Below are 25,095 nucleotides of genomic sequence, written 5' to 3'. Positions count from 1 at the left end.
ACTGGGGTACCAAGTATTACTAGCCAACCTCCATGTTCCCAACCTTACTGATGTGAACCGTCAATTACGTACAAATTAGCTCAATAGCATTGAATGCTCTGTAAGGCGGAAGACAAAAACAGATGAAGTAAATTAATTGAGATAGGTGATGAGTTGCTTTTCTCATTTTCTTACTCTAGTTCTTATACAATTCGCTTATAAATAGTGCTCCTACTTTCACCTTTATCTCCATCTCAACACTTAGCCTTAATTTCTTTAGCAATTGATCTATATCCTCTCACAATATTTCTCTTTGTTTCTCTCTCTGCTTAAGTTCAACTATGGAGTTGAAGTTCTTTCACATTCTCACATACCTTTCAGTGAGTACTATTTCATTTTCATTTCTCATTTAAAAGCTACATATTGCAGCTCATGTTCTTTTTTTCCTAGTAAATAACCTATTATCTAATGTTTGCTTATTCTTCTTTTTGTTAATATTTCAGTTGGCACTAGTAGCAAGTTATGCAGCTCTTCCAGCATCGACGGGTGAAACATATTGGAATACTAAGCTGCCTAATACTCCCATGCCTAAGGCAATCAAAGAATCTCTGCAGCCTTCTGGTTAGTCTATAAATACTTAGAATCAATTAATATTGTTTCTTTGGACCTTGTTTAATTTTTAAGAACTTTGTTACAAATCCTGAAGTGTATTGCAGTTCGAAGCTTTAATAATTTCGCTTTCAGTCGTATACAAATTAATATTGTCATAGTTTGGATTTAAATTTAAAAGAATTGGTAACACCAAATAAACTGAGATGTTTCCAAAAGAAATAATATGGTGGTTTTAAAATAAAATATGGAGTAACTTGTATGCATTGACGTGTTACTTACCTTTTTTCTTTCACATACCAACTTATTGTTTCCATAAAATTAGTATTGTAATTATCTTATACATAACCTAACAGTATATGAAATACTTTTATTGTCATTATTTATATATCAACGGTCTCCAAAGGCTAAGTTTTATATACTGACTATTAAAAAATTCTTTATATAATATCAGTATAGTTTAATATGATAACATGGATGTTAGTTATTACTATTATTTTTACTCGCTTGCAGTTAATGTTCATCAGAAAAAAAAAAATTTACTTATAATTATCTAAGAGAAAATTATACCACTAGTACCTATATACCTTATACTAGTACAATAAACATATATACAAGTATACAACAATTACCAAAAGACTGAATTTGTTGACATATATTTGTGTAGGATTGACAGAGGACAAAAGCACTTCCGTAGGAGTGGGCAAAGGTGGAGTGGACGTCAACACCCCCGGCCACCACGGCGCCGACGTCAACGTGGGCCACAAAGGCGGTGTCAACGTAAACACCCACCACGGGACCCACGTTGGTGTCCGCAAAGGAGGTGTTGGCGTCTACACCCCTGGCCACCACGGACACCCACCGGTATCCGTCGGTGTCAAGCCTGGACCAAATCCGTTCGTTTATAATTACGCTGCTAAAGATGATCAGCTTCATGATAACCCTAACGTGGCATTGTTTTTCCTTGAGAAAGACTTGCACCAAGGGAGTAACATGAAATTGCAGTTTGTGAAAACTACAAACGGTGCCGCTTTCTTGCCTCGACAAGCTGCAAATTCTATTCCCTTTAGCTCAAACAAGATGCCGGAAATTCTTAACCATTTTTCTGTTAGCCCCGACTCTGAAGAGGCTCAGGTCATGAAGCAAACTGTCCAAGAATGTGAAGAGCCAGGTATACATTTTTAGATGGGTTATTTAAGTGTACATAGTAACAGCATCATATCAGTGCAATTTAATCTTTACAGAATATTATCGCTCTATTTTCCAGGTAATTATATCAGACTTGTTAGGAAAAAGTTATCTATAGTTGCTTATAACCTGATGGTGTATAAAATTTTTAAACCATTAATTAATGTACAGAACTTAAACTTTTAGTAGTTTGTAATAAGTATGTGTGACGTATAATAGTCGGAAAGGCAAAAAAGAGTTTAAAGGCTTTATATAGTATTACTTAAAGATTTGATATTTTCAAGTTTATTTTAAAACTTGAAGTTTACTTATAAATTAAATTTAAGTTTTAAATTTAAACAGTATACTGATAACATCTCTTTAAGAAAAGTTATTTTCATACCTTAAAAGCCTTTCTTCTTACTTTGTTTATTATTTTTGTCTAACAGGTATTAAAGGAGAAGAGAAGTACTGTGCAACTTCATTGGAATCCATGGTTGATTTCAGCACATCAAAGTTAGGAAACAAAGTGAAACCATTGTCAACAGAGACAGAGAAACAAACCCCAATGCAGAAATACACTATCCTAGGAGCCAAGAAGATGGGAAACAATAAAAATGGGAAATCTAATGCTGTAGTTTGCCACAAACAAAACTATGCATATGCAGTATTCTACTGTCACCAAACAGAGACAACAGAGTCATACTCAGTTTCATTGGTGGGTGCTGATGGAACAAAGGCTAAAGCAGTGGCTGTTTGCCATAAGGACACGTCAGCATGGAACCCTAAACATTTGGCTTTCAAAGTGCTTAAGGTTACACCTGGATCTGTTCCTGTTTGCCATTTCCTTCCTGAAGATCACATTGTCTGGGTTCCCAAAAGCTAGAGATATTATATAGGGATGAAGTCTAATTATCTTTTTATTTGGGTTGTTCTTATGCAATAATTCAGAATTATGTTGTGCTTGTTAAACTTTTATCTTGTTGTATGATAATACCGCAGTATACAAATAAATAATATGTTTCACATTTTCAAACTTATATACAAGTTCTTCTATATGCTTTCTGCCTTATTTTTAATTTTGCATCGTTAATTAATCGTATCTGGAATCTTCGATTATTAATTGGTGGAATACTATATGTGTGTGCGCGTCATACTACATATTGGAAGAATTCTGATGAATTTATTTGTGGCTTTGAGGTCTTGAACATGAAAGTTCAATACAAAGGGGACAGAGTATCAAAAAACAAAATGTCTTCATATTCATTTAGCCAGTTATAAAGCTTTCTGGTCGTCCACGACCTGATTGATACATATATCTTCATGGGAGTTGTCAGTTGTGTTGATATATATGGTGCAGAGGCGGAGGCAGAGGGGTGCATGGGGGTCGTTGAAAAATTATATTATGCTCCTAAAATTAAAGATGTTCATTATCCTAATGTTTTTCATTTGCATTGTGTTAACCTCTAATTTAAAATTTTAAACTTCAAAATAAAATACCACATTATTGTAATTCATTACTAAGGCCTCATTTGTTTTCATTAAGATTAAGACGTTTGAATCTGAATGATTAAGATATTGTCTCTAGATCAAACCTGAATGGTTAAGACTGTTTGTTTTTCAACATTTGAATGTGCATAATGTATTTATTTAAATATAATAAATATACAATTCAAATAAAAAAGTAACTAAATATTAGAAAATAAATACAAATTTAATAAAATAAAAATATTATTTGATAAAAAAATGAAACATTTATGTTTGCTAGTAATGATGGAGATGTTTATAGTGGTGGTGGGTTAGGTTTTTTTTTTTTTTTTAAGGGGGGCGGGTAGGGGGGTGGCATGGGGTGGATGGAGAGGTGAGAGGGTTGTGGGGTGGTGGTGGGGTAGGTGCTGGGTGCGGTGGAGTCCAGGCTAGGGGTGGTGGTGGTGGTGAGGTTGGGGTGGTATTGGTGGTAGTGGTAAGTGGGGGGTAGGGTTGGGGGTGGGTAGTGGAGGGTTTGGGTGGGTGGTGGTGAGGTGGGTAGTGGGGTGGGTAGGGCGGGGGTGGGTGGGGGTTAGGGTTAGTGGGGTTGGGGTGGTGGGTTGGGGGGTTTAGGGTGGGTGGTAGGAAGAGCGCGCGGGGGGGGGGGGGGGGGGGAGTGGGTGGTAAAAATTATCCATACAAAATACCTCTTAATGATATTAAAGCCTCATTTGTTTGCACTTAATGGAGGTCCGAATCTTAATCATTCGATTCAAACACATTGCATTTGTTTTTAGGGTTTGAATTTTAATTATCCAGATTCAGCCCATTAAGTGCATTTATTTTGTTTCCTTATAAAACCTCTGAATGGATCTGGATATATCTAAACAAATCAGATCTATAAGAGAGTCTTATTCCATTCAGACTCATTAAATTAATACGGTTATTCACCTTTCACGCCTCTATCTTCTCGGCAAAAAAAATCACGCCATTCGTCTTTTCTGACCACAAATTTCCTCTTGAACTGATAAACTTTCATAATCACTACAAGTATATTGTATACTTAGTATTTTTTGCATTCACAATATGTTTGGGTGTATTGATGTCTATCAACCTACTGCCTAGTATTGAGGTTTTCTGATAATATAGTATTATACCATTCTATAGTTCTTGTTGAGAAACTGAAACCCATAGGAAAAGATTAACGCACCAATCACAGCAAGCAGGCCTTTTCTATGTGATTTTGGTATTTTGTGGTACTTTTTCTAATTGGGTCTGTACTATTAAAGCAGAGCAGGAATGTTTTATAGCAAGTTTGCAGAAAGTTTTGATCTTTTTAAGAAAAGAAATATCTTTGAACTGCAAAGTTTTGAAAATTTGCTGCGAATTTTATGAGTTTTGTGCTCAATTTTGAAGTTTTACGAGTTGAATTAATCCGTTGAAGTTCGTTTTTTCATCTTAAGTAGAGAAGGGTTCGTGTTTTTCTCATCTGGGTAAGAATTCTTGAAATTTTGTCAGCTTAGTTCTTGGTAACTATGAAAAATTATCTATTACTTTTTAAAATTGTAAGTGAACAAGATTTTGTTTAGCTGCATGATTTTTTTTAATTTAAAAGATTAAGTTATGTTGAATTCAAAAAAAAAAAAATCATGTTACCTTGTTACAGTAGTTTTTATATGGTATATAAATTTTAGTTTGCATTTCAGATAGTTTAAATTTTTTTATCAAATATAAATATTCAAAATATTATTTTCTATCAAAAAATATAAATTATTATGTCGCAATGAGATTTTTATCTTTGTAATATTTTATTGATATAGTGTAATTTCACATGCACATTCGGATATTGAAAACAAACAAATCTTAATGATTCCGTTCGTATCTAGAGACCACATCTTAATATTCGATTTGCATTCGATCTGACATCTAGCATCTTAACGCACATCTTAATATTCAGATGTATTCGTATCTCGTATGTCCAATCTTAATGAAAACAAATGAGGCCTAAGACTTTGTTCAAGATCTTAATGATTAAGACCTATTCAGACCAAATAGGTGCTTAGATCTTAATGTAAACAAATGCACTTAATGACATAAGGTCTGAACCATTCAGATTCAGACCTCCATTAAGTGCAAATAAATGAGGCCTAAGTATTAGTTTGTAAAGCACTACTCATTGACGTGTGAATTGAATATCGAACTCAAATATTTTAACCATCTTGAGTTATATGAATTGTCTGTTCTAACTAATACACAGTTGTGGACAATTTGATTTTCTTTATTTTGGAATACTAACAATCAATTTTACAAATTGAGGTTCATAACCTCTAGCACGCTTGCATAATTTGAAACTTTATATGAGTGGAGTTGGTCCATTTGTAAATTATCATTTTTGAAGGTCGTGGACCAATTTCCTTCATGGTTCATTAATAAGCCGGTTAGGAAAAGCACGATGTGAGTGCTAACAACTAAATTAAAAGCCTTTTAGAAAATTTCTTCATGATAAAGATACATTTGTCATTATAATATATTAATATGTAGGCCACATTATTCGCTAATTAAGACAACAACATGCTTATTTTCTATTCTACCTATTGCCTCTAGAAAAAAATATTATGAAATAAGAATCTTTCAAAAGTTAGGGGCATTAAGAAGCAAAGCTTCCAAAATACTTGTGTGGACTGCTTATAAATAGTGGAGCACTAATAAATTCTCATTCCAGCAAAGAGTTGCACAGTTTGAAAACAATTCGAGCTCCTGCTTTTTGCAACTTAATTACATTCATCCACCGTCCAATATAATTCCCTTCCCGATTTTCCTAAGTGATTTCTCATTCATATTTAATCAGAAATAAATTTAAACAAAAGTACATCTATTTGTGGACTATGGTAGTTGATTTCTCTCTTTGTCGCCATAAAATGGATTGACATCCATATTAAAATTCTCTACTGTCCTGTCTCAATCAAATCAATGGGGTCGTCTATAGAGATATACTTTATTTGGACTCTTAAAACTTGGCTGCTTAGCCTTTTTATACTATATATCTGCTACATTAATCATTAATCAAGTCAATAACATACTCCATTTATTCCAGTGTATATAATACGTTTTCTTTTTTAGTCTATCAAATTGTTATACTTTTAAATTTAAAAATAGTTAATTTTATAATTTTAATCACCTTTAATAAGAAGCTTTTATACTACATAAATGTTATGACATGTTTAAGGTCATAAGTTTCAAAAGTCTTGTAACCACACGAATGCAAAGACATTTTAAGCCTATAAGTTTCAAAAGTATTCATTTTTTTATTAAAATATCTGTCAATTCAAATTATGTCGCATAAATAAAAACATACTCTGAAATATTTTGTTTCTAATCTATTTTCCCTTCAAAGAATAAGTGAAAACAAAAATCAACGGGCCAAAGTATAAGTAGTTTCAAGTGTAACCGATTTGAATACGGTTATTGTTAATTTGGATGCACCTACGACTCAAGGGGGAGGGGGGTTGAATTAGGTCGTATTAAATTTTTGGGTTCTCTTAAAATTTGCCTAACTTTTGTTTGCACGAACCCGGTTATTGTATGAATTTCAAGTTTAGACAACCGAAAATTGTAAAGTGAAAATAAAGTAAAGACCATAAGAATGTTAAGTGAAATTGCCTGGCTCAAAAGTATAAAAAGCCACGACCTACCACAATATGATGTAACTCCAAACTCCACTAAAATAACAGAACCTCAAATTCTTGCACTTACTTCTAAGCTTCTTTGGCAAAGCTATGTGTAAAGTTGATGCTTTATCAAAATTTTCAATATTGCAGTATAACCAATAAAACTAGTTGTTATTAATATACCCGATCACTTTGATTTTCGCATAGTCATATAGACCGATCGACAATATAAGTGAGAAAACACACGTTAAGAAGAGAAGAAGTTTGTATTTCTGTGTGTTTTGCAGCACACGATATACTCCTATTTATACATGAGATATACACCTATATTCTATGTATACAAGATATACTCTAGCTCTCCTAGATAACCTTATACAAGTGTTTCACTCCTTCTAAACTAGTACTAAGTGATTGAGTCCTTAACAAGACAACTAACATAATTATCAAGAATACATTGATCATTATCATGATCATTATCTTCAACACCTCCCCTCAAGCTTGTGGGAGGTGAGTTCACCACACATAGCTTGTCTCTGAAGAATTTGAATAGGTCCTTGCCAAGAGCTTTAGTGTGAATATCTGCTAACTGATCTTTTGATCTAACAAGTTGAGTAACCAGTTGTTCTTAAGCCACCTTTTCCCGGACAAAATGATAATCTAGTTCCACATGCTTAGTTCTAGCATGCATAACTGGATTTGCAGTCATGTACAAAGCACTCAAGTTGTCACAAAATAGAGTAGGGGCGGTTCTGATGTATACTCCAATATCTTGTAGTATATAACTTATCCATGTGTTTTGAGCTGCAGTTGCTGCCAATGCCCTATACTCAGCTTCAACACTTGATCTTGCAACAGTGTTTTGCTTCCTTGATGACCAGGACACACAGTTTGCACCAAAATACACACTATATCCAGTTGTGGATCTTCTTTATAAACACACCGCTCCGCCTCCGCATCTGAGAAATCAAATCGCCTAAAGGAGGACTGTGATATGATTCTTAGTCCATGATCAATTGTTCCCTTGACATACCTCACTATTCTTTTAACAGCCTGAAGATGCACATTATTTGGATTCTGCATAAATTGACTTGTAAGATTTACAGCATGAATGATATCTGGCCTGGTGAGAGTAAGATACAACAAGCTTCCCACAATACTTCTGTAAACTGAGGGATCAACTGCACTGTCAACTGCTTCTTGCAATCCATGCTTCTGAGTATGTACTGCTTTTACTTCTGCCATATTCACCTTCTTGAGCAGATCATTTGCATATTTGCTTTAAGTTAGGTGAATTCCTCCAAGAAAATACTTCACTTCAATACCCAAGAAGTAACTCAAGGGTCCAAGATCCTTTATAGCAAATTCACTTCCCAGTTTCTGCACTACTTCCCCTATCTGCCTTGAGTTGCTTCCTGTCACAATTATATCATCCACATACAACAGCAATAATATTGTCCTTGCTGAGTTATGGAGTGTGAATAGAGAAGAGTCTGCCCTACTACATTTGAACCCAAGGTGAAGGGTAAATAAACTGAACCTCTCAAACCAAGCTCTAGGAGCTTGTTTGAGTCCATATAGAGCTTTCTTTAGAAAACAGACATGATTTGGATGTGGAGTATCAATGAAACCTGGAGGCTAAATCATATAGACTTGTTCTTGTAAATGACTATGCAAGAATGCATTCTTAACATCTAACTGTCTAATGGGCCAGTGTAAGGTAACTGCAACAGACAAAATGACTCTTATGGTAGTAGCTTTCACTACTGGACTGAAAGTTTCTTCAAAGTCTATACCCTCAAGTTATGAGTACCCCCTAGCAACTAACCTTACTTTGTGTCTCTCTATTGATCCATCTAGTTTCATTTTTGTCTTAAACACCCACTTAGATCCTACTACATTCATGTTTGGAGTTCTAGGTACTAGGATCCAAGTCTTATTTTGATGTAAAGCTTTTAAGTTTTCTTGCATTGTTGTTAGCCAGTGAGGAGAACTAAGAGCTTCTTTTATAGAGTTAGGTTCTGCTACATCAGTTTTTACAATAACTAATGAGGTGTGAGTGATAGGAAGTGACTTAGCTTTGAGTCTTGTAACCATATGATGATTTTGAGTGTTAGATGCAAGCTCATCTTGAGTTGTCTTGCATGGTGCTGTGGAGGGTGATTCATCCTGATTATTGAAGAATTTGGAGAAATCCACCTCAAGTTGTATGCCCTTTGGATCTGCTACACTGAATTTATTAGACTGCTGATTTGAAGAGACTGCATGTTCAGCAGTTTTTTGTAACTCTTGCACCCAATCTGAGTCTGAGTCTGAATTCAATTCCTCTGAGTTTGAATTTTGCTCATATGTGTCAAGACTTGGGTCCTGATGATCTTGTGTTGCAGCAGTTGCTAAAGATGGATCAATAATTCCATTTGCAGTAGCATTATCAGTGACATAATCATCCTCTAGTACTTCCCCTGGAGAAGTATAATGTGATGAACTAGACTCAACCTGTGATTTTGAGAGAAACTCAAAAAATGTAGCCATATGACTGGCATCTGTGAGTACATTGTCAATTTTTGTGTCTTGCACATAAGGAAGAGTTAGTTCATCAAACACAACATGTCTTGATACAAAAATCTTCCTTGTTGATGGATCATAACACTGATATCCCTTATGCAAGCTGCTGTAACCAATAACACACATGGATATGACTTGGGAGAAAGCTTATGTTTCCCTTTAAAATAAGGAAAACATTTGTAGCCAAACACTTTTAAGTTGCTGTAGTCAGGATGTGATCCATGTAACTTGTGAAATGGTGTTTCCTTGTTAAGTACAGAAGATGGCAATCTATTTATTAAGAACACAGTTGTAAGAAAAGCTTCAGTCCATAAATACAAAGGCAACTTGGAATGAAGTAGAAGTGTTAATCTTGTTTCTACTACATGTCTATGTTCCCTTTCTGCAAGTCCATTTTGTTCAAGAGTATGCGGACATGAAATGTGTCTTAAAATGCCACAATTCTCTAAGTATTTCACAAACTCTGAGCTCGAGAACTCACCACTACCATCACACTGAAAAATCTTAATATTCTTTGAAAACTGTTTCTCAACCATTTTACGAAACTTCACAAATGTTTCAAAGAAATCAGATTTTATTTTTAATGGATATAACCAGGTGTATCTACTACGATCATCAACAAAAAAGTATAATACTTCATATGTTGGGAGGATTCAACAGAAGCAGGACCCTACAAGTCACAATGAATTTTCAACAAAGGTTCATTTTCAATTTTATTTCTCAATTTGAAAGGCAATTTACAACCTTTTCCCATTTGGCAACTACCACAAACAGTAGGAGTTTTATTCCAACATGTGATATTGATACACTTATTTTTGCTAAGTACTTCTAAGGACTTAGAATTTGGATGCCCAAGTCTGGCATGCCAAATGTCACTAGAGCTCCTTCTTGTTTGTGTGGCACTCAAAGCAAGCAGGTTGTCAACTTTCAAAGCATATATATCTCCCCTTTTAGCACCCTTGGCCATTTGCTTCCCTATCTTCTTGTCCTTTACAACAAAAGGTGATTCATCAAACTCAATACTGCAGCAATTGTCTCTAGTCATCTTACTTACTGATAACAGGTTTTTCTTGAGTTTAGGAACTACAAGCACTTCACTCATTTTTAGACCAGAAATAGCTCCTTTTCTAACATGTGTGACATTGAGTTTTTCTCCATTTCCAACTACAATTTTATCTCTTCCATTATAAGGTTAAGGTTGGTCAGATTACCTGTAGTATTGGTCATGTGTGTGCTTGCACCTGAGTCCATATAGTGAGCATTATCACCACCATTTTAATTGTTCATGTTGACTGCAGACAGTGCTTGAGGCAGATCTTCTAGTGCCTGGTAGGAGAAATCCCATCTGTAGAAACATTTGAGTGCAGTATGATTGTTTCCACCATAGATTTGACATGCTGAACTTTCCTGTCCCTTTGAAGCATTTCCAGAACCAAAACCAAAACATTGATTATTTTGAGTAGTTTGATTGTTGCTTTGTCCTGCATGTCTAAAACCTTTCCCCCTTGAGCTATAGTTACCTCTCTTGTTTGAGAAGTTTCCTCTTCCTCTATTATTATAAGTCTTCTGTGCTGTAAAAGCCATGTTGTGATTCAATTGTTGTGAGTCATCTCCTTCATCATATCTGCGATCAAACCTCTTAAGGCAGTCACCAATTGACTCAGTGTTGGATAAGGTGATTTTCCAAGCATCACAGTCCTAAAAGTTCTGTATTTAGGACCCAAGCGTCTAGCAAAGTTAATTACTTTGCTATCATCATCCACAGGCTTGTGTATGGCAGACAAGCCATCGTAAATGCTCTTAAACTCCTTTAAGTATTCATCAATGGTTCTACTGCCAAGTTTGATGGTTTGAAGTTGTTGCTTCAACTGGAATTCCTTATCTTTAGTTGCCTGCAAATAAGTGTCCTCAAGACATTCCCACATCTGTTTAGCAGTTGTGCATCCCATAATGAGATACATACTCTCCTCTAACATTGTGCCAGATATCCAACTCATTAACAAGATATCTTTTTCAGCCCAATCATCAGCAGAATCCTTCTTCTTGTCACTGCTTTTGTCACTGTCATTATCACTGCTTTCACTGATGCTTTCATTACTGATGATTTCTGCCTTATCCTCAATGAGATAGGCAAGTCTCATCACTTGAATGAGTTGCATCATTTGTGTTCTCCATATCAGATAGTTAGAAGGTTTCAACTTTACAGGACATGAAGCAATAAGGTGATGAAGAAAGGCTGTTGAAAAAGTGTTTGAGGCCATGTGAGTAGGATTGTTTTTGTGTGTGTGAAAAAAAACTGGTTTTTAGCAGCAGAATAAAGTCAAAAAAGCTCTTGATACCATGAGAAAATAAACGTTAAGAAGAGAAGAAGAAGTTTGTATTTTTGTGTGTTTTGCAATACATGATATACTCCTATTTATACATGAGATATTCACCTATATTTTAGGTATACAAGATATACACTAACTCTCCTAGATAATCTTATACAAGTGTTTCACTCCTTCTAAACTAGTACTAAGTGATTGAGTCCTTATCAAGACTACTAACATAATTATCAAGAATACATTGATCATTATCTTCAACAATAAGTAATTTTACTCTAACAGTATATATTATTTTATAATGTATATTTGGATACATGCATATATAAAGTTGGGACAGGGGATGTATATATGTCCAAAATTTAGCTAGACTTTTTAATAGTGGTTTCGATCAAGGATGAAATTCTTACTATATATATATATATATATATATATATATATATATCATGCTAGTTAATTATATATATATATATATATATATATATATATTATCATGCTAGTTAATTGCTATCTAGTTGTATAGTAGTTTATTTCAAAAGTGGGGATAATGAAAGATGCTGTCATATGAATTTGCGAGACCCGAATCAGATTATTCATGAGGAATTAATGTTCGAGGATTAAGCATTACTATTAGAGCAGAAATTAACTAGAAGGTTCAGCAAGTTAAGAAATGTGTGAAACAAAGAGTATTAGAAATTCTATGAAAAAATGCACTCCGTATAGATTCTCTGATAGAAACCACAAAGTTAATTAAATATAGTTTCTCCTAATTTCTTTTCATGTTTATTGCTCAAATGGTCGCTCAACTCTTAGAAATTATGTACAAAATTTATTCAGTTTATTGATTTTTACTACATAATTTTCAATAGTTGAGTGACTATTTGAACAATGAATTCTTTTCTTTTTTCGTGGTAAGAGAACTAGAAGCGGAAATATAAGAAATATGAAGGTAATAGCATTCAAGCAATTTCATATATAAATTTAGTTCTGCATCTAACTACTACTATATGACGGTGAACCACATGTGATAATTAGTCTTGTTCGTACATATTGCTTCATAACAAAAATGAGGTGGAGGAAGGATATTAGAGATCAATTTTGTAATATGCTTCTAAATATATGTTAGTTTACTAGTTTATCTGCTACTTGATTTTTTTCGTGTGGTTATACTTTATGCATAAACTTCCCAGTCTAGATAATAGGTACCTCCAATTAGATTCAATGTATGAGTATACATACATGAAAGTAGACTTTACTCTGTCAAAAATATATATGTTTCTAATGGTGGTCTGATATGATGTACCTTAGAACTTGAGATTTATTTGTTCGAATATAGCAACTACATTCCTAAGACATAGAAACATAAAGCCATCCCACTTATTTCATATGAAGGAAAGGTCCCTCAATAAGCTTAAAATATCTAGTTGATTTGACCAGAGTGCAATTATTAGTACATACATATGTTGTGTTGGTATTTACTCTGTTTGATATAATTACTAACTTTATTAATTTATAATTGGTATTTGAAATATCATCTTTAACAACATTAATAAAATGAGAGGAAAACTAATAATTTTATCGGAATAGAGATTATGTTATATTCCCATACTAGTACTAGAATAAGAACGAATATCAGATAATTTTGAAATTCCTGGATGCTTCAAACTGATCTTGTCAAGGTTTATCAGACAAGATAAGCCATCACTTCAAAAACATGCCCTACTGAAATGATCATCTCAAAATGTCACGACTTAAAAGACTCGAGACTTAAAATCCCCTTACCGAGCAAACCAACTTTACCCGCACCTCAATCATTCAATTCATCCGAAAGGGATCTTTAGTAGCTCAGTTGGTTGGCTACCAGAATTTTCACTTTGTTGGTGAGGGTTCGAATCCCTACGTTGTATTCCCTTCCCTTGCCCCCTATGTAATAAAAACAAGTTTTTTAAAAAAAAAAAAAAATCACCTGAAATGCCAATTTTAACACTACAAGAAATCCTTGATATCTAAAATATGAGAAGGAATTTGAGAAATTTCCTTGTAATGTTTATTTCGGATTTGGCTCCCCTCTAGTAATCAATCTCTCCATTTCCTCCAGTGGCGGGTTAAATTTTCTAGGCGTGTCTCCTTAAAAATACGATGGTTCAGATTTAATTACTCAATTCTTATTTCATCTCTGCAGTTTATTTGCCAATTGGTCAGTTGTAAAGACTATTTGATTTGTTTTTGAGAAAAAATTATAAAAGCAGCCCTAGGCCCCAACAACCTAGTGGAATTTATTTAAAAAAAAATAAAAAAAAATCGGGTTAACAATTCTCTCTCCCTCTCTCTCTCTCTCTCAACTTCAAAGCTCCTTTCTCTCAACTTCAGTAATTTCGTATAAGAAATGGATGACGAACAAGTAGCTGAGTCTACCAAGTTTTACATATTCACATGAAAATTAAAAGCAGAAAAGTTTCTTCCCTTTGAATAAAGGAAGACCAAGTGTTAGAATTTCACATGAATGTCTTGTCAGCCGACTGATTTACTCTACTAAACAATACGTTATTTTTATTAGATTGATTCTGCTTTTCTCTCTTGGAAAAATAAAATTTGTGTTTTATATATAGTGGACTATGGTTGTTGGAGACATGTAGAGTTAAATCTCAATCGTGGTATATCACCTATATCAATTCTGTCCCCCTTCAACTCTATCTTCTTCTTAAATTTAGATTTAAGAAAATATATAAACCCAGTATCCACGAGATCACCTTCGGCATCGAATTTAAACATATACTTCAAATTCGTCGTCATCTTGATATATCACGCAAATCTCAGGGAGCTGTTACTTCTGATTTGAGTTGGTGTACGAAATTCTATGAACTATTATTGACAAAATTAGGAAGAGAAGGGGAAGGGTTTTTGTCTTGGCAGTGGACATGGTTAAATAATACTCTTTATCAAATAAGCGAAACCAGGAGAAAACATATTCTTGTAGACTTGGGCTTCTTCTATTTGGGCCGAGACAAAATATTTAAGGGCAATTTGCACGATTGTCCTTTGTTCGGGGTGGTCTTTAGTTTTTGTCCCTCAAATTGCTAGTCTTTAATTTTTGACCTTCGCCTAAAATATCCTAAGGTTCTGGGTTCGAACTCCCACTCAATAAAAAAAAAAAAAAAAAAAAATACAAGACAATGCTTTGCAAAAGATTATGCCTTATGCGGCATACTTTTCCTTAAAGCATAACTAAAAGTATGCCGCATACGGCAAAACTTTGCCTTATAAGGCAAACTTTTACTAATGCCTGAAGGAAAAGTTCCGCCTTATGGGGCATACTTTTATTTGTTGGTAGTTAGTTTAGATTAGTCATCAGATCTGCTTATATGTTTGATTAAGTATCCATGCTTAGTGTTAATCCATATCCATATGCTTAGTTCAGTGATTAGCATGCTTACTGTTTAAAGTTCTGAGTCAAATATGTGTTTGATTATGTGCAACATGTATTAACTAGTAATGTTAGTCTTAAAATCATGCTACTAGCTTACATGTGACTAATATGTGTCCTACTTTGAAGAGTATAATGAAATCATATTCAGTTTACAATGCTTTCATGAGTTTAGATCTGGTTAAATGAGTTGTTTAGTATGTTAATGATGTTGTTACTCCAATTAAGTATGCATATATTGAATGTAGTCTTGTCTAAGTTATGGTTTCTTGTTTGAAAGGTCCAAACTTGTTTGTAAAAGATTGTGTAGAGTCAAATATATGATCATGATGGCCTAAAATGTGATTTGTCTGACCAAATTGGTTCTGTATGTTTGAGAACTAGGATTAAGAGGGAGCTGTGAGTCATCATGTTGATAAAAGGAGGGTTGTTTCTCTGCTAAAGGGTTTACTGGATTTGGGAAAACTGAGTAATGTATCTCTATTTGGGTTTGGGTTCACTTGAACACTCTAATAGCCCGACAATGGTATAAGAGCACGCTACACACTCCTAGGTTTATATGTTTTAAATCCTATAAAACCAGTCTAAATGATGTTGTAAATCATGATGGGATCTTTGTGGCCTGAATTATTTTGAGTGGAATATGGAGTCTGTGGACTATGTCCAAATATTTGATATTGGGTAGACCACTTGTATGTTTGAATTTAATCAGTAACACTAAGGCAAATTTGTCCTAAATGATGTTGTGTCACTTTGTCTGTTTGTCAAGCATGTATACCTTGTTGAAACTAAATACTGTTTCCTTATACATCAAAAAACTTGTTTTCCTTTTTCTCTTAAAATATAATAAAGATCCTATTTAAGTGCATATCCTCTAAGATTATATGTGTGTTTGTATGAGTTTGAAATGTTGATCCTAATGAAGATAAACCTGCTAAATCTCTGCCTGCATATGAGATCACCCAGTCTGCTTATTGATGTTATAAAAGGGACCTAAGAACCTGCACCATATATGGTCATTTGCATTTCAGTGTTGTTGTTTAAATTTGTGCTTGGATTTACCTCCTCTGGTATCTTTCTCTTTGATCCCCTGGACCTCCTCCTTTTTCCTTCGAATATATGATGTGTGCCATACCAGAAAATGGATTTTATATGTGTTTGTTTGACTGTTTTTTGTTGTGTATTGTGTCTCTTTTATGAAATCTAATTGTGCCTAGAAAACGTACCCTATAGGCATATCAAATAAGCTAAAACACATATGTTGTTTGTGATTAAATATGAGTCTATATCTAAATATGCATGAGGTATACTCAAATACGTCTAGGGTGTACAACTCTGATATACTTTTGGTATATAATAGCTTGTATATTCAGGTATATGAGAAGTATACTACTAGTAGAATGTCCTGTAAATGGCCTTTGAATTCTCTGTTAGATGTGACATGATAGGCTAAGTCTTTTGTAAAGTTTACATGACAGTTTGTTTGAATATAAGCTGAACATACAGGGAATATATCAAAATATACCAAGTATACTCAGAGCTCTATATGCCTTGCGTGTATATAAGCTTGTATACTTAGTGTACATGAGTTATACCCTTTATCAGAATAAATCTGTGGCCCATGTTGGTTAAAGGATTTAGTGCAAGTGTATTGTTTTATTTTGCCTTGGTGTATTGGGCCTGATTATTTGTTCCTCTTTATCTGCTTTATATCTGCATATGGACTTTCTGGCCCAACACCATTCTTTGATCGGGTCCGAATGAAAGGGAAACGAATATATGGAAGGCACAACCATGAGTGAAAATGGTGAAGGCCCAGCTATGGGTGAAAATAGCCAACTGGTGGACTTAGGGAGGCCCACCAGCCTAACCTTGCCTCATTTATTCATTTACGTGTATATGTATGTATATGTAAACACTTGAAAAAATATTGAAACCCATGTGGATGTAGAACTTAGGAAATATTTAGTATTTTAGGAAAGTTGCCAAAACCATTTTCAAACTCGGACAATAACTACTTTTGCATGAAAATTGGAACTTAATCATGATTTTTAAGTTTAAGATTGGTTAAGACCACGGCTAAGTATAAAAATGGGATTTGGTTAAGTCAAACCTGGATCAATTTTTTAAGGGTAAAAACAACTCTTCAAAGTGATTATTAACTAGTTTTGGCCTTAAGCCCGTGATTAAGATTATAAATTGCTTAATGGGCTTTTGAAACTGAATCTGAGTAAAAATAAAAAATGAACTGATTTCAAAGTGTTTTGTGGCTGAAAAATGTAAGGGACAATTTTCTAAACTTGGGCTAATTGTTAAGTAAGACAAATTGCCAAATACTGGACATTTTTTAGAAGCCTAAAAAATTGTGATTCTGGACTTTGAAACTTGCAGAAAATTGAGATTGTTTTGGGCCGAAAGCCCAGAAATCTGCGGACTGAAAACAAAGGAAATACGTTTGGGCCAGTTTGAGATAAGACGAAATTTGGACTGGAGTATGGATTGACCTTATGAGCTTCAAATAAATAAAATTGGACTTGAATAAAAAATACTCTCATTATATATATATATATATATGGAGATATGCTCCATACTTTCCTTATACTATATATATAAAACCCATAGGTACTAAACTCATTTTATTAGGACTAAAATAGTAGTGACTCTACTCGGGAGAAATCCCGGGTGTGTCTTAGTTCGGCAATAAAGTGAGTTGAAAACTCATGCGGATTTTTAACCCAAAACCCCCTTTTCTAAAGGGGACTTTTTGCCAAAAAATTTCTTGAGTTTATAATAAAAAAATGAATGACATTTTTCGCGGAAATTAAACATTTTAGCAAATAAATACATTCATCACACATTGAAGCTCGTAGATCAACTGTATTCTACGAATCTTTAATACTAAGGTGCGTAAAATCTTCTATAGGGGATCACCAGAACACTTACCTCGAAATTTGGTACCAAAGGATTTCTCTCTTGCTTGAAAAAAATCCTTTTACCCGGTTTTTCTAACTTCCCTTAATAAATTAGGTGGCGACTCTAAAATACATAAAATCCAATTAGAGCACCAACAACCTCTTAGTAGCTTTTATGTTTTAACTCGCGTAAAATTGAACCGTAACAATATGCAGTGTAGACAAACTTTTCATACAGAATATATATATATATATATATATATATATATATATATATATATATATATATATATATATATACACACACACACACACACACACCCACTGTATCTACTGTAATCCTCCACACCCATTTTTGTTGTATAATTTATGTATAATCAATGTATACTCAGTATCTAATGTATACGCACTAATTATACACATATTATACACTAATTACACAATGTATAAATGAAGGAGCACCGAAGAAGCAACAAACTTGACCGGAAGATAATCTTTTCCGGCAATGACCATTATTTTCCTCCATCTTTCGTCTTCTCTAAAAAAGTTTCCGAAAAAGTATTATGCAATACTAAGTCTGAAAATGGACGGCAAGCAAAGCAGGCGTCAACCACCGTCGTATTTTGATCGGAAATTATCTAGAGAAGACAGACATTTTTTCATCTAAGTTAAAAGAGGAGGAGATCGCCATAAAAGTCAGGATAAAAAAAGACGGCATATTGGTGTTCACTAAAGTGGAAGAGAAGAAAAAAGGTAGAGAGTGGCCGGTGGTGCTCGCTGGTGGGTAGAAGAAGTGAGAAGATGAGAAGAAAAGGAGAAGCAGGAGAGAAAAAGTGAGGAGGCTGAAAGAGAGGGGGCAAGGGTGAATTTTAGGGTTGTGACTTTGTCCGGGTGTCATCTTTCCTTTCATTCACCAGTTGAGTACTTCCTCCGGTCAGATAGAAGCTTTTGAAAGGGTGCTTCGCTTCCAGCTCTTCTTGTTCGATACCACTTCCTGTCCTTGTAAATATAATCTCTTATTGCTCTTATAGATCGACTATAACTTGTTAATAAATTTAGGCCTAAAATGTATTTCGGGTCAAATGCTAGAAAGTTGGGCCGTTAAAATTCGTGGCAGCCACACTCTGCTATTTTTCATATTTAAGTGGGGAAGCTATATGTAGCCGCTCGGCGCTAGTTTAAGACATCCGTTTAGCCCCACTAATTTTAATTACAAATTGTAGCCAATAAAATATTACATTTGTTAAAAAAGAAGACCCATACCCAGATCATCTTCTTCAAATCTACCTCTTTGTTGCGCTTCCGCCACCACCAAAAAATCCCTGCAATTTTCCCCCATTATCCCTAACCAGTTCCATCATCCAATAATTCTGCCTTCTTCAAAAATACAACAGGCCCATTACTCCGTCCCCTTCTTACTATAATAGCCCACCATAAAAATAGTCCTCACCTTTTCAGTTTCAGACTTAAATTTACGAACTCATAACCTTATTCCACCACATGTATGTACATTTTCAAAAAACCTCTTTTATATCCTTACATGGTAATTGGTAAATAAAAAAATTAGCCAAAAATATTTTCTCAAACTCCACCCTATTGAATTCCCCAACCTTAATACGCCCTACTCCACAAATACCATTTCAATGCACATGTTCCTCTTTAGATTTGAAAAAAATCTTTGCAGAACTTTAAATAAAATGATTTATGACTTTTTTAGCTATAAGAAATAACAAGAGTGTGTTTGTGAGGAAAAAAAAATTATACAATGTGCATTTAAGGTATCTATTGTGCATTTAAGGTATCTATACGATATGACCATACCTCATAGATATTGTTTATATAACATTATACAATGAATAAAGAATATAAATTGTGTGTATATATACTGTATCTCGCACTAATACATAATAGATACACATTAACACCGGTATCGACTGTAATCCTTGACGCCATTTTTCTATTGTACAATATGTGTATATTAAATTTATAATAAATGTATAGTCGGAGTGTAATGCATGTGCACTGATTATATACATATAAAACAGTTATTATACGCTACTAATGAAGGAGCACTGAAATTGAAGAAGGATCTGTGACATGGACGGAAATGAAGTTCTCTCTCCGGCGGTGACCATCTTCTTCCTCCGTCTTTACTTTTCTTTTAGAATCACTTCAAAAGAAAATGTCATGCAATGTAAGATTTGAATATGAGGCAATCAGCGAATAACGACAATAACCACCATTGAATTCTTGCCGGAAAACTTTAATCAGAGAGAAAAAAACATTTTACATCTGAATTCTGGGAGATGGAGAATGAGAAAGTGACGAATAAAAAGGAGGAAGATGATGAGGAAGAAAATAAAACGAAAGTGGCATGTGGTGGTGATCGTTGGTGGATTTATTTTTTTTAGCATGCAAAAACTCATCACTATAAATGATTTGATCCAATAGAAAAGGAGAATGAGAGAAACCAAGCTCTATACCGGAGCCTCAATCTGATCTGACTGATGTTATATGATCAAAATGAAGAATTATAAATTAAAGAAAAATCTAATCCGAACGAGGTGTGTATGTAAAGTTAGCTGACTATAAAAGTTCCTGATTTTTTGCTATCTCTTCTCTTCTGTTTCATCAGCTCCAATGCTAGAAAATCTTACACCTTATCATCAAGTTGTGATGAATCTGAGCCATGCTTAATTGAATGGCTACGACGCTCTTTCCCACCAGGTTTAGACGAGGCATTTCCATACCAGATCATTCCAAAAACCGCTATAATCATGCCAACAACCACTTGTATATTGAGACCTTCTTTCCCGAAAAACAAAAATCCAGTATCAATACGAGGATTGTTTTCATATGGTCGTTAACTTGCAATGAAACTGCAGTGAATCTGCCAATGCATATGAACTGGCTGAGATTGGTGCCTACAGCTATAGTGCATGGAAGAATTATGAACGCCAAAGATGGAAAAGTGAAGGCAAAGTGATCAATCCTCTTGTTGGTCAACCAATAATCCCCAAGCGGGCCTAATGTCAGCAGACTTCCGGCCTGAACAGGTGCAGTATGTCCCAGCAGATTGAAAGAACTAAGAGAGTATTTCCTTTGAAGGTAATGAACATAATACTGTTACGGTTCACTTTTACACGAGGCATAAAAGCTACTAAGAGGTTGTGGACTCTATTGGATTTTCGTATTCTTAGAGTCGTCACCTAATTTATTAAGGGAAATTAGGAAAACCGGGCAAAAGAGTTTATTCAAACAAGAGAAAAATCCATTAAAACCAGAGTTCGAGGTAAGAGTTTTGGTGATCCTTTAGGGAAGGTTTTAAGCACCCTAGTATTAAGGATCCGTAGAATACGGTTGACCTACGAGCTTCAATGTGTAATTATTGTAATTATTTGCTTAAAGAGTTTACTTTAATTTCTGTATAAACTTGTCTTGGTGTATCATAAATCATTTTGTTGCAAAATTCCTTTATTTGAAGAAGTTATATCCCTTTTTAAAAGACGCAATATAAGGTTCAAATGGTCATTTCACTTTCCGGACTAAAACATACTCAAAGTTTCCTTTTGAGTACAGTTTGGTCACAATTTCTCTGAGACTATGGAGTATCAGAACTTTACAGAATTGCCAGCTGAGGTTAAAGGTTTACTTAACATGGATAGACTTTAGTCTTCCGGTCTTGGATCTCCAACAAGAAGAAGCACAACATCATCTTCAAACCCCTTGATCATATGTTCTTTCCGATTCATAGTGGATGAGTAGGATTAAATATGTTGAGATCCCTTTTTGTATAGGTTTGGATACCTCGTGCCATTGCACAATACTTTTTTGCTTACCATCTGTGCATTCACATCATCTATGATTGTAAAAAGATAGGTTGGTTCTATCTTTCACCATGAACAGGAGTTAAGCAGAACTTTTTGCTATCTCCTCAAAGTTTAATGTAATGATATTTAAGATGAATAAAATGGGTTAGTTCGGAGAAAAGAAAAAAAAAAGTACAGTTCAACTTAATTTAGTCCCCAATGTCATGTTCAATTTAATCCTTACAATTCATTTGAAAAGTTGAGTGTATTTCTTTTGTAAATATGCCATGGGTATACAAGTATATAGAAAAGTTTTGCATTTTTTGTTTATCTTTTGTCCGATTTCAGGTCAACCATATTCTACTACTAAACCTTTCCGCCCAAAATAAGGTTTAAGTGTATTTCCTCTTGTTTATTGACTTAAGATTTGGGCTTAGGCCCAAAAAGATTTTAAAAGAACCTTAAGTTTCAAGTCTAAAATCCCTACCAAAGTTATATAAATACAAGTAAATAAGTAAAATATTTCATAATCTACAACTATTAACTAAATTACATAATCTATAACATATACTCTATATTTAGGGTATATGCATGCTTTTATGCCATAAATAAAAAAAATGTTGCTATGAATAAAAGGCTAATAATAAGGGGTTTCCTATATTAGTGATAACCAAATTAAATAAATATCAAAACACATTAATTACTTTTTTAAATATCCCAATATACTCGCTAGCATTTTAATCCATAAAGTAGTATACTACTGTTTATATGATATATATTATACAATTCCTTGAACAAGTATATATATTCTTGTACTTATTCACTATTATATACTATATATAATATTATTTTTTATGTATATTAACTAGTATATACTATATATAAAATAATTTTTTATGTATATTAAACAAAAAGTATTATATACTCTCTCTATATATATATCTTTGACCACATACATTGTTGTATATATTAGGCATATATTGTTTCTTATATTAAATATATAAATTTAAATTTAATTGAGTTAATTTTCCTATTTCATGGAAGAGAGAGGAAAAAATTAAATAATAAATATGTGATGGTAGAAAGGAAGCCAAGTTTTATGGGATGGGGAGTCAAATTTTAATTAAGATCCTATTTTAGTCGTAATCATAAGTAATTATATTATTCTATCTATATATATTGTATATTGCATACTTTATATGCATCAAGTATATTGTAATATTTTATAAGGTATATAATATCAAGTATATTTTGTGCTATTGTATATATTATATAATATTAAGTATACCATATACAACATATAATATTGGTATAATATTAATTATTGCGCTATTGTATACTTTATATAATATTAACAATATTATATCCAACATTTAACATTGGTATATCAACTATTTTAATGAAATAAAATACATATCTAAACACACGCACACATATGTACAATACAAAAGTTACAAATTGTTTTTATGCTGAAGCATGGATAATAATTGATGTATATTCATGTACTTTTATTAATATTAATATATTTAAATAATTTCTTTTAGTCATAACAAGTAATGGCATCAAGTGAAAAGTAAAAGGAAAAAAAAAAAGAATTGAAAAAGAATCATTTCAAAATGATAGATGTTGGATTTAAAGGTCTATTAAAAAATAGCATTCATTTAATTTTGTTTTATTTGAAAAGCTACATTAATTCTCTGTCATGTCCTCTCCATATTTCAAAGAAAGAGAAAGTAAAAAGTATATACATTAATGGTAGTAAATTGTATTTGTGTAATTTTTTGAAAGTAGCTATAATGATTTTAAATTACTTTTCAAAAACTTGTATTTATGTGACTTTCCTCTTCACTTATTCTTTCAGGAAAATCAGTTTTATGTAACACTTTATATTTCTTGAAATCAGCTTCTAATTTTCCAAGTGCAAAAATCAGTTTCCAAGTGTATAGAAGTTAATCTCAAATTTTTTTAGAAGTTAATCTCAAATTTTTTTTGTCTAAAACTTTAAGATTCAAAACAGTTCCATTTTATTCTCATACACAAACAAATACTTGTGCCATTTTCAGTTTTCAAAGACATTTATCAAAAATAATTTACCAATTTCAAACATCCCTTTATCCTTACTAAGCTTGGTTTGAAAATCATTTGAGGAATTTCTAATTTTCTACACGAGATTCCTAAGTTCTAACCGTTGGGTTTCAATATTTACACAAGCATCCTTTACATATACATATACAATCACATGTATAAATATGAAATGAAATGAGGGAGTTAGGCTGGTGGGCCTACCAAAGCCCACCGGTTGCCATTTTCACTCATGAATGGGCCTTCAATCATTTTTAATAAGGACTTCATACAAGAGAAGTGTTGGGCCTCTGGCCCAACAATAGTTTCATGCAAGAATTGCCCGAATGGCCCGTACGTGATTCCACGCAAAACAAAGGGAGGGTGTGGGGCGCCGGGGGGGGGGGGGGGGGGACAACTAAAGGATCTGCACACAATATAGTCATGTGTACATGTATGTATACATCAGTGCACATTTCAGTCCATATATGCGTACAAGCAATCAGCTAAGGCAAAAAGGAAGCAAGCCCAAATATACTAAAGCGGAAACTAATACAAATAAGCCCAATTATAGAAGAGGCAATAGCAGAGAACAAGTCCAAATCAGACAAACATAGAAGAAGAGGCCCAATATAGTAACTAAGGGCAATATTCAGGAGTTAGACCCATTTAAGCAATAGCACTTCCATTCATAAGGTACACAGTGTGATATACCCAGGGTATACCTGATATACAAGCCAATACATACCAAGGTATACAAAGAGTGTATCTATCGGATATATCTGTGTAAATTCCCTATTTGCAGCAGTTTTAAAGGGACAGAAAGAACACAGAAAAAGAGAATGATCTGAAACTAACTCTAACATAAGGTATATGCATCCATGTTCAAGAATATTCATTTTTAACATGCTCAACTTAGTGACACCCATCTAGTTTTGACATAACACATGGCAAGTGGTATAAATACCCAAATTCCAAAACATAGGCAGCAAAAGGGAAACTTTTGTAATGTCCAAATCATTTTTCTATCTTTATCAGTTCAGATGCACATAAAGAGGGAAAGACATAACTGCAACTAGTTGTTAGAAGGAGCCAGACATAGCAAATTCTTCAAAC

General features: G+C 33.7%; 1 protein-coding gene across 1 annotated transcript; it reads left to right on the top strand.

The window, feature by feature from the left end:
* Positions 1 to 200: 200 nt before the first annotated feature.
* LOC132029838 (BURP domain protein RD22-like) lies at positions 201 to 2,813 on the top strand. The gene is made up of 4 exons (XM_059419217.1): positions 201 to 359; positions 483 to 600; positions 1,256 to 1,759; positions 2,205 to 2,813. Exons 1-4 carry the CDS (start codon positions 321 to 323, stop codon positions 2,639 to 2,641), a joined length of 1,098 nt encoding a protein of 365 aa, XP_059275200.1. The 5' UTR covers positions 201 to 320; the 3' UTR covers positions 2,642 to 2,813.
* The last annotated feature ends 22,282 nt before the right edge of the window (positions 2,814 to 25,095 follow it).

This window comes from Lycium ferocissimum, chromosome 9, assembly GCF_029784015.1.
Source record: "Lycium ferocissimum isolate CSIRO_LF1 chromosome 9, AGI_CSIRO_Lferr_CH_V1, whole genome shotgun sequence".
Classification (NCBI taxonomy): Eukaryota; Viridiplantae; Streptophyta; class Magnoliopsida; order Solanales; family Solanaceae; genus Lycium; species Lycium ferocissimum.
The sequence above is the reverse complement of the archived record's forward strand: the minus strand, read 5'-3'. Positions and strand labels throughout refer to the sequence as shown.

Coding starts and splice junctions, on each gene's coding strand:
- LOC132029838 (XM_059419217.1), top strand. CDS start 321: ATGGAGTTGAAGTTCTTTCACATTCTCACATACCTTTCA. Junction 601..1,255: donor AGAATCTCTGCAGCCTTCTG/GTTAGTCTATAA, acceptor ATATTTGTGTAG/GATTGACAGAGGACAAAAGC. Junction 1,760..2,204: donor CCAAGAATGTGAAGAGCCAG/GTATACATTTTT, acceptor TTTGTCTAACAG/GTATTAAAGGAGAAGAGAAG.